At 49.8% G+C, this 10,468-nt stretch overlaps 1 protein-coding gene across 1 annotated transcript; it reads right to left on the bottom strand.

The window, feature by feature from the left end:
• Positions 1-1,110: 1,110 nt before the first annotated feature.
• Positions 1,111-2,637, bottom strand: LOC116997814 (serine/threonine-protein kinase pim-1-like). The gene is made up of 3 exons (XM_033062926.2): positions 1,902-2,637; positions 1,449-1,625; positions 1,111-1,236 (listed from the first exon to the last, which is right to left on the bottom strand). The coding sequence occupies exons 1-3, from the start codon at positions 2,635-2,637 to the stop codon at positions 1,133-1,135; spliced, it is 1,017 nt and encodes a 338-aa protein (XP_032918817.1). The 3' UTR covers positions 1,111-1,132.
• Positions 2,638-10,468: the final 7,831 nt, after the last annotated feature.

The following is a 10,468-nucleotide window of genomic DNA, read 5'->3' on the forward strand; positions in this document are numbered from 1 at the left end:
TCTTGTGATCATTTCATTAGATGCTTGTACAATTCAGCAATGAGCAGAATTATCAGTTTTATGATAACACCTATCAAGCATATAGGCAGATTCGGTTTATGTATGAAAGAAAATACTTGAAAATACTTATTTTAAAAAGGGAATTCATTCTCAAAAATTTTTTCTTTTTTTTTTTTTTTTTTTTATTTCTAGTTAGGTTTACATTAGACTGCTTGGGAATGATAAGTTATTTCCATAGTATGAAAAAATTGTTAATGCATTCAATGGCATTGTGGGCTGCCCTCTACTGCCAAGGACGGCCAGGTCTACAGGCACAGGATTCAACCAGGAGGGTCCCACGACCAGTAGCATAGCAGAGATGGATTTTAGAAGTTTCTGAAATATTTGGTAACAAAGGCAAAAGAAAGAAAGTATAAAGGAAAGAAAGAAGGAAGGAGGGAAGGAAGGCAGGAAGGAAGGAGGGAAGGAAGGCAGCAAGGAAGGAAAAAGAAAGAAAGAAAGGAAGAAAGGAAGAAAGGAAGAAAGGAAGAAAGGAAGAAAGGAAGAAAGGAAGAAAGAAAGAAGAAAGAAAGAAAGAAGAAAGAAAGAAAGAAAGAAAGAAAGAAAGAAAGAAAGAAAGAAAGAAAGAAAGAAAGAAAGAAAGAAAGAAAGAAAGAAAGAAAGAAAGAAAGAAAGAAAGAAAGAAAAGAGGTCCTCAGGGCTCTACATGAAGTGACCTTTTGGTGCTTCTGGTTCTCCTCCCAGCTTTGCTAGCAGAGCCTCTGCCCCTGGCAACTGCTGGCCCTGGGAATGCAGCCAGAGGCCTCTCTCCTTTCACTTCAGGAGACAGGGTGTGGGCACATCAGCTTGAAAGGACAGCGGTTGTTTCACTGTTGCATTTCTTGGCTTGTTCAAGGCCCTGCTACCCCTCCGGCCTGTGCTGGAAGACACAAAGTTACCATGCTGAAGGAAAGGCGTGGGAAGCTTGAAGAAGGCTGAGGGCAGCCCTGGGATTATCCAAGAGGTTTCTTTAGCTGAAGCTGCTGACAAGGACCAGACTTTGACAGTCCCAGAATGGGTTTGTGCATGTTTTATTTTTTGGATCCTGCGTGGGACGTGGTTAACTGGGTGCTGCAGAGGTTCGGGCAAGGCATCAGAAACGCCCGCCCCGCACCCAAGGGTGGCACAAGATGTCCTCCAGCTCCGGCCTGTCCGCGGGGTGCTTGGCCAAACACCAGCGGATCAGATCTTCACACGCTGGGGAGAGAAGGCAGAAAGCACCGGTCAGTGGCAGAAGGCTCCTGCCCAGCAGCCCCCGGAGCCCGTGGGACCCGACCCAGTCTGTCCCTGGGAGAGCGGGACAGCGAGACACGGCCGCCTCCTTCAGCCACGCGTGCCGCACTGAGCGAAACTAGGCTGCACGCTGCCGTCACCTGCCAAAGCCTGCCTTCTTGAGGCTGGATACCAACCTGGAGAGACCTGGTGCCCAAAGAAGAGCTGCCCCGACACGATGTCATGGTCCTTGCAGAATGGGAGGTTCCCGCAGACCATGACGTACAGCAGCACGCCCAGGGACCAGATGGTTGCCGAATGGCCGTAGTAGCAGCCACAGGCGATCCACTCGGGTGGGCTGTACACGTGTGTTCCTAGGGGAGACAGGCGGTGCTGTCCAGGCGCAGCCGCTGCCTTGCAGAGCCTGGCGCCAGCCTCCTGGCTGAGGAAGGGGCCAAGCCGGCAGCCTCGACTTCCCCCGCAGGCCACCCCCACCTCCCCCAGACAACTGGCCAAAGCCGGCTCTGGGCACGGCATCTGCCCTGTGCCAAATGCACGGCAGCCGGCTGAAGGCCGCGCCCCGCAGCGCAGGAGGGAATGGGGCCGTGCAGTGCCTGGCACTGGGAGCAGGGCCCGGGCTCTGGGCTCACCGGCAAATTGTGTGTAGGGCCGCTCCTGGAGGAAGGTGCCACAACCGAAGTCGATGAGCTTCAGGTCGCCACTCTCCGGGTTCACGAGGAGATTTTGGGGCTTGATGTCGCGGTGCAGGACGCCGCAGGCGGTGCAGTGCCGCACGGCCTCCAGCACCTGGCGGAAAAGCCAGCGCGCCATCTCCTCGCTCAGGACCTCGTGCTCCAGCAGGAGCTGCAGGAGATCCCGCGATGCCTCCGGACGCTCCATGACCAGCAGGAAGCTGTCAGGCAGCTCAAACCAGTCGAGGAGCTGGATGACGTAGTGGCAACCAGAGCCCACCTTCTCCATCAGCACGACCTCCATGGGCACACGGGTGCCGTCGGGCTGTGAGGAGAAGACAATGCCTCCAGCAGGCCTGATGCTGCCCTGTGGCTGCGCTGCCCCCTCCCTGCCTGGCATGACCCAGTGCCCGACCCCGGGCAGCCTCCTAGCTGCTTGGGCTTCGTGCTTGGGAGGTGCCCCCTGCCCGGCCCCACCACCGGTCTCTGGCACCGCCAGGCCCGCCATGCCCCGGCTGGAACGCTGAGCCCACGCCCGCTCCCCCCGCCATCCCCCGCCTGCCACTGCCCAGGCCCCGGCCTTATCCCTGCCCGCCCCGGCCCTCTCTGTCCCGCTGGCCCCGCTCACGCACCAGCTCGTCCCACTGCAGGACGCTCTCCCGGGCCACGCGTTTGATGGCCACCTGCAAGCCATGGAGAGAGGGGGGTTGAGCTCAAGCCCGGCCCCTCCCCGCCCCTGCCCCTCCTGCCACGCCCGGCCATTGCGGCCACTCACCGGGCTCCCATCGGAGAGGCGCGTGCCCGAGAAAACGGTGCCGAAGCCGCCGCTGCCCAGCTGCGGGCCCAGCTGGTACAGCTCCTGCAGCTGCTTCTTTTGCCCTGCGGCCAAGAGCCAGCCATCAGCCTTGCGTCCAGGGCCCCCCTCCCAAGTGCCCGCCAGTCAGGCAGGCCGAGCCGCCGCGGGCCGCCTTGCTCTCACCTGCTTCCTGCTGCGCGCCGGGCAGTGGCCGCTGCCTGTTAGTGTTCGAGCTGGCCAGCGGCACAGCTGGGGCAGGGCAGGGCCCAGAGATGGCTGCAGGAGCCGCTGAGCAGCGGAGCAGGACGGCACCGTCGCTGTCCCCGGCCTCGTGGTCTGCCCTCTGCTGCTGAGGACGGCCGGGGCTACAGCCCGAGGCTTCGCCCAGGGGGATCCCAGGAGCAGCTGTAAAGCAGACAGGGGCCTTTGAAGCAGCCAGAGACCAGGCTGCTCTCAGGGGCCCTGGCCTGGTCTGGGGATGCCCCTCAAGAGCCCCGGGAAAGCCTAAGACAGCTCCTGGGCAGATCTCACCTGCTATTAGAGAGCCCTTTGTGGTGGTCGAGGGCTCTCTTGGGGCAGCTTCCTGCAGATGGAGGAGACCCCTTGGTGTCTCGAGGGTCATCTCCACCTCCAGGCTGCGGCTGTTGCCAGCTGCAACACCCGGCACAGCATCCTGGCAGCTGTGGGCCGGCAACGGCCGGCTCCAGGACGCTTGCTGCTCCACCAGCTGCTCCTCACAAGGCTCCCCTGGCTCGGGCTGGGCTCCCATTTGGACTTCTGGGCCTTCCCTGGCCACATCAATGGTCAGGGCTGCGCCCGTGAGTCCAAGGGAGCTGGGAGACCTGTCCCCGGGCTCTGCCCCTTCCGCAGGCTGACAGGTCTCCCCGAGCCTCTGCAGGGGATGGCGGCTGTCAGAGAGAGCAGAGGCTGGTGGCGGGATGGAGGGTCTCTGACAGCCTGAGGCCCCTGCATGGATGGCGGGTCTCCGCTGCTGTGCCATCCTTGCAAGGGCTGAGGCTCTCGCAGCAGAGGCGAGAGGCCTCTCACAGGGATGGGGGCCTGCTGGGGAGCCGGATGAGCCACAGCGGCCCAGGTGGCCTCGCTTCACCAGCTCCTCCAGTTCCCTCCACAAGGCCTGCCACATCCCTGAGTAGAGCGGCGCACGTGCCCCATTGCCATCCCTGAGCAGCAGCATCAGATCCTGCAGCTCCTGGGCCACGGCCACCAAGGGGCCGCAGCTGCAGGGGCTGCCCAGGGGGCTCGCGGGAGCACGTGGCCGCTTGCGAGGGGCGGCCCGAGGCCTGGAGGACCTGGGAGCCACCGGGGCTCCTGTCCTTCCTCCGGGAGCCTCTGGGCCAGACCATGGGGCGCTTCCTGCGCTTTGTTGTTGTCTGCTGCCTCCGTGGTTGCCAGCGGCCAAGGGCCCAGCACACAGCCACGGTGGCCAGCAGCAGGACAAGCGCAATCATTGGGACGACACCGTCACTCATGGCTCCGGCACGTCCCATCGCGACTGCACTGGCAGCTGCGGCTGCTGGCCGGGCTTTTATAGCGGCAGCGCGGTGATGTCACAGTGCTGCGGCCAGGACATCACAGCCCCGGCTCATTCCAGCGTTCAGCCCCCTTTGTGCCGTCACAGCCCCGCCCCGCCTCAGGGATCAGCGGAACCGGCTCATGGCTGAAGATGCACGTGGCCAGAGAAAGCCTGGAAGCAAGGAGCCTGGAAATAAGACTGGGAGCTCAGCCCGTGTCGTTTAGGATACTGCTGGGAATGCATAAAGCAGCCTGTTCTCAGGATTCTCAAGGACAAGAAAGGATAACAGTGATTAAACACCTGCTGGAGACGTGATGTTTTTCGTAAAAGCACGTTTTCAAGAGGTGTTGCCTTCCTCAGACCAATCAGATCATGTCTATTTTCGCTTCATGAACCATTGTATATAAAGTGTAGTGCTTCTTTCAATAAAGGGCTTTTTCCTTCTCTATTACATGAAGGAACTTATTGTTGCATTCCTCACGCCACTCGCATAGCCCCAAAATGCGACAAGCCCGTTGGCAATGAATCGTTCCCTGCAGCAAGTGGCATATCAGGAGGAGCGCTGCTGCCAGCAGTGCCGAGCCCAGGGCTCCCAGGACGCTGCAGCGTTCCCAACTGGAAACACCCCAGCACTCTGTGCCTGAGCAGATCCTCCAGAGACAAAGGGAGTTGAAGTTTCTCTGTCTCTGGGGAGCTCTCCTGAGCTGGCTGTCGAGGGCAGGGAGAGAATTTTGCTAGCGGCTCACTGACCTCTGCAGTGCCTCTGCTCTAAATACATCAGGCTTTGCTAAGGAGCGCTCGTGGTGCCCCCACTGCTCTGGTTTTCTCTGCCAGAAGGTTTCTTTCTTCCCAAGAGCTGGCACGTGTTGCGTTTGCGTGGGAATGCTGTGGATCAAACATAGGGGGTGCTTTGCTTTCTGCTGAGCAGGGTTTGCTCTCTTCAAGGGCCTTGCAGTGTCCCTTGGTATAGTGCAATGTTTTCCACTGGGAAGGTGGTGCCTCGGAGAGGCTGCCTGCAACAGGGGCTGGACAGTGTTCAAGGAATCAAGTCGGTGTTTATTCAAAGGCCTTCAAAGGATACACCTTGGCCAGCACAAGAGCCTGGCCGTGGCTCTAGCCAAGATGGACGCAAGATGGATGACCCATCACAGGTTTTCACACTTTTGAAGTTTAGGTCCATTGCCATTCTTGGGGTTAATTGTCCAATTACAGCTTCAGCTTATGAAGTTCCCTCCTCCCAGATTGCTTTCTTCCCTTCGCCGCTGTTTACACTTTTGGGCCAGAAGCTGCAAGGGTGTCCTTGGTTCTCAGGCTGGAAAAGGACTGCTTTGTCTAACAAAACTGCGATGAGAGCTTTAGATGAAGTTCAGAGTTACACACAAAGGCAGTACAGAACTTGAAAAGTATCAAAGCTAAAACTGAAGGCATCCAAGGGAGGGATGAGTGCTGAAGATGGAGGCAAAGAAGGCATGAAACAGCCGTAGCGTGTCTCTGTCCCTGTTTGTCAAGTGACCATCCACATCCTGCAAGGGGACGATGGTCTTTCTACAACGTTTTTTCCCATCAACGTGTTTTAAAACACCCTTTTTGATTGTTCCCCCCCTCTTTTTATTTCTGGCCGCCTGCATCTCCAGTTGAGCTTTCACCACACCAGTTTTCCCCCCACAGTGGCAAGTGGCAAGAAGCATCTGTGTGTTCTTCTCCTGACCTGGATTCTACGGGGCACACAGCTTCCTTTCCCATGCTTTTTCCCAGAGAAGTTGCCTGTTTAGGCAAGGCAGCCTTCTGCCTCGCCTGCTTGCCTTGCCAACATGTAGGGAATGGCCGGCTCGTGTGCCCTCAGGAGGTGATGTTTCAAAGAGAGCAGCACTGATGGAGCCCAGCACCTTCCAACACATTTTCCCCAGGGACCTTGCAACCTGAAGCCTTCTCTCCTCGATGGCCCGAAGCTGAGGTTTTGCTGGCCCTTTTCCTCTTGTCAGAGGTGTGAACCTCGATGGATTTGTTGTCAGCTGTGGCCGGGACGGCTGCCAATCCCCACTTGGCTCAGGGCACGTGGGGCTCAGGCAAGTGGCCTGGCTCTGGTGGGGGCTGAGCTGGTGAGTCCTGGGCTGGGTGGGGGGGAGCTCCCCCCTTACTGTGAGGAGGCTCCCAGGGGAGGAAGAAGGGTCTGCCATGAGCCATGAGGCCTGCAAAGAAAGAAAGGAAGGAAGGAAGGAAGGAAGGAAGGAAGGAAGGAAGGAAGGAACGAAGGAAGGAAGGAAGGAAGGAAGGAAGGAATAAAAGAAAGAAAGAAAGAAAAAAAGAAAGAAAGAAAGAAAGAAAGAAAGAAAGAAAGAAAGAAAGAAAGAAAGAAAGAAAGAAAGAAAGAAAGAAAGAAAGAAAGAAAGAAAGAAAGAAAGAAAGAAAGAAAGAAAGAAAGAAAGAAAGAAAGAAAGAAGAAAGAAAGAAAGAAAGAAAGAAAGAAAGAAAGAAAGAAAGAAAGAAAGAAAGAAAGAAAGAAAGAAAAGAGGTCCTCAGGGCTCTACATGAAGTGACCTTTTGGTGCTTCTGGTTCTTCTCCCAGCTTTGCTAGCAGAGCAAGTGCCTCTGCCCCTGGCAACTGCTGGCCCTGGGAATGCAGCCAGAGACCTCTCTCCTTTCACTTCAGGAGACAGGGTGTGGGCACATCAGCTTGAAAGGACAGTGGTTGTTTCACTGTTGCATTTCTTGGCTTGTTCAAGGCCCTGCTACCCCTCGGCCTGTGCTGGAAGATACAAAGTTCCCATGCTGAAGGAAAGGCGTGGGAAGCTTGAAGAAGGCTGAGGGCAGCCCTGGGATTGTCCAAGAGGTTTCTTTAGCTGAAGCTGCTGACAAGGACCAGATTTGACAGTCCAGAATGGGTTTGTGCATGTTTTATTTTTTGGGTCCTGCGTGGCACCATTTTTCTTTCTCCCAGTGCTCAGTTATGGCCACTATTTAAAATATGTTACTCGACCTCTTATGGTAAGACTGATATAAACCCCTTTGCTAATTTATTAAATTACCATATATGAACTGCCATTAAAGTCTAGATGTTACAAAATACTTTAGTACACAATGAAAAGGGTTTTATGAATAACCATATTTCAAGCTGAAATCTTTCAATAAAATTACTTTGGGATTTTTTGATACAACGCATTACTGCACTTTGCAGGTTCTTAAAAATCTGCAAGAAAAATAGGTGAATTCTGGAGACATTTCAGCAAACAGACTTTACTTAGGTGAACCATATTGGATTATATTAACATTCGTGATAAATTTGCATTAGTTTCTGTTCTCTTGAAATTCTTACTGAAGAGTAGCTAATGGAGAGATCCTCATAGTCATCTAATCTTTATTTGTGCTTCTTTTGAAACATTCTATGCTAAGCATCAATGTCAGGCTTCTTTACTTGGAAATTATTAAAATTTAGTTAAATACGCTGTCAGAGGCAGAAGAAGAACCAGATGGACTTTCCTCTTTCTGGAACCATATCCTCTTTCTGTAAAAGAGCATAGTTGGTAGCAGAAATAATCGACTGTTACTGTCCCCTATCTTTTTAAAATAAAATTCTTAACATGATGATTAATTTCTTGCACAACAAATATAAATTGAGTGGGACCTCAGCAAATGGAGGTAGCTGGACTAGATTCCTTTTACTGTACAACTTGGGATGAACTTTCTTGGCTTTTAACCAAACTTTTGCATCCCAATTTTCTTTGTATTACTACTGTGAGAAGAACATAGTTGTAAGCAATCTGAAGCAGTTCACCAAAGAAAGTGTCATGATGATGAAACATGACAACCTCATGAAAGAAATAGTTCATAACCGGTTTATAATTTGTTCTGTCTTAAATGAGTATTTTCTGGGGATAAAAGATGCTTTTCTGTGAGAAGTTATGAACATCTGGAATTTTTAAGAACCAAATAGTATTTTCCAGATTAGGTTTCTGTCCCAGCACTATCTAATGAAGTAATATTTTTGCAATTTTGGGACACTGAATTACAGAAATTAAAAAATTTAATCAATTGGTGCACTCTGATAAATAGAGACAAGTCAAGGTCTATTTCTGGCAATATGTTGTGAAAGTGTTTATGAATATTCAAAAATCACATAACTTTACTAATACTGGTGACTTTTCCATGTTCCATCTCAAGTGTTCCTTTATTTCATCACTGAGTATTCTTATTTCAAGTTTAATTTACAATAATGAGGCAAAACTAGTTATAGAAATAGGTGCTAGATTTGTTAATATTTTAAAGCCACAACCTTATGGAGAAAGAGTCCTTGTTGTATTTCCAGAAGGAGTGAGTATATGTTTGTAGTCTTCTGTCTATTTACAAATTGTTTACAGTTGGTTTTTTTTTGGTCAGGTTTTTTGTTTGCTTTAAAAAAAAATTAAAAAAAAAAAAACACCCAAAACCACTAAAATCATTGTGAAGTAATTTGTCAAATAATTTGACCAATTTTTGGTATCTTGACATAATTTTAGAATTAGTGTTTTACAGGGAAAATTCCTGTGCACCTAGTTAAAATGTCTTGTTTTGTAAGCATGTATAGTAAGATTTGATATAAAATGCTTCAGAGGAGCAGTTGAGGTGATCCTGATCCAGAAAAGCAGAGGAGTATGTCTAACAGAACTGGTACTGGTAGTTAATATACAGACTTGACTTGGAGTTGAAATGATCATTCTGTTGACCAAAGGTCTATGAGAAAATTTTATAATGCTATTTGTAGCTGAGGGAATATAATCATGTAACGTGTGTGATATGTGAAATGTGTATGAAAACAAATAAGTGGGTATTAGACAGACTGGAGTCCTGTTACTGCTGTGTAATGTATTGGATAATAATTTGCAACTACTTTTGAACAGACAACCCAATCTGGCTATGCCTTTGAAGTATTAACTTGTTTCAAAAAACAATGATTAGAGGTGTCACTGAAAGCCAGGAAATAAACTCTCTAACAAGTTTGTTAGGTTAGAAGGCAAACATTACTTTATTTAGTGCACTGAGTACATGGGGAATCACTCCACAAAAATGCGCACTCAGCAGCCTAATAGACGGGGTTATATTAATGAAACTAATACATTTCCACTACATTTCTATTAGATTTCCTGAATACATGCATGCTGATTATTTCCATGGACTTTTTTGAAGTAGGGGTCTTCTGAGGCTCTTTGGTGGTCATTTGAGGACATTCCATTTCCCAAATTTTGCTGTTGTTCCATATTTTCTAATGAATTTTTTCTCCTGGAGAGTATCTCAAATACGTGATTTGGTCATGATGCACTTCTCTTATCATTCTTTGCTTCAGCACTGTATCTTTGCTCTCAAAACTGGGGCATCTACTAGTACATATTAATCATTGATATAGGCAAATAAGGAAGCATGAGCCTGCACAAGACTATTAGTCACAGATGTGAAAATGACAGGGTATATGTCTTTCCAGTTGTCAAGATCAATGGAAGATGTCACTAAAATCCTTCTTTCAACTGTTTTGTGTATTGAATGAATGAAAAGGTTTTAGAATGACAATGCTTCTGAAAAGCATATAACAGAATTTCCTGCTTAGTCAGAAAAAGTCTGCAATGTTTTGACAGTCCCTGGATATGAAACTTATTGTAGAATTTTAGTAGTGTCAGATGTGACACTGAAATGTAAAACAGTTGTGCTGTCATGATCCTGTGGCTGCCAGGGGTATAGTTCATCAAGTTTACTGGAAGCAATTGATCTGTAAGAGGACATTTAATCAGATCCAATGGAAAACACTGGAAACCACTAAGTATGATTTAGGTTGGACCAGGTACATGCTTTTGAAGGCGATGTCATATTTGTCCTTATCTCTGTGCTGTGGTCTATATCTCAGAGCAGCCCTTGCATGCCCATGCAACAAAAGGGCCATTTATACCAGGCTGTAGCTCAGCTGAATTAATTCCCTAAAATATAAACATTGAGGATGGCAGTCCTCTCATCAGCCTGGCAAACAAAACCCCCAAACAAAATGAAAAGAACAAAATTTACCATGACAGGGAAGCTTTGATTATGGGAGGGGGTATGTTGGGGGGGTTTGGTTTTGTTTTTTTTGGGGGGGCAGGGGGTGTTTGTTTGGATTTTGTTTTCTATGGGGGAGGAATTTTGTGGGGTTTTTTTAAACATTAATGTGCTTAATGTAAGAATTAAAAGCTTTAACTA

The sequence above is a fragment of the Catharus ustulatus genome, chromosome 6, assembly GCF_009819885.2.
Source record: "Catharus ustulatus isolate bCatUst1 chromosome 6, bCatUst1.pri.v2, whole genome shotgun sequence".
Lineage (NCBI taxonomy): Eukaryota > Metazoa > Chordata > Aves > Passeriformes > Turdidae > Catharus > Catharus ustulatus.

What these genes read in the sequence shown, in the direction of transcription:
- LOC116997814 (XM_033062926.2), bottom strand. Translation starts at nt 2,637, where the DNA reads ATGGCTTGCAGGTGGCCATCAAACGCGTGGCCCGGGAGAGCGTCCTGC. An exon ending in GCCCTACACACAATTTGCCG is followed by an intron (nt 1,626 to 1,901) that starts GTGAGCCCAGAG and finishes TGTCTCCCCTAG; the next exon opens with GAACACACGTGTACAGCCCA. An exon ending in TGGGCACCAGGTCTCTCCAG is followed by an intron (nt 1,237 to 1,448) that starts GTTGGTATCCAG and finishes TTCTCTCCCCAG; the next exon opens with CGTGTGAAGATCTGATCCGC.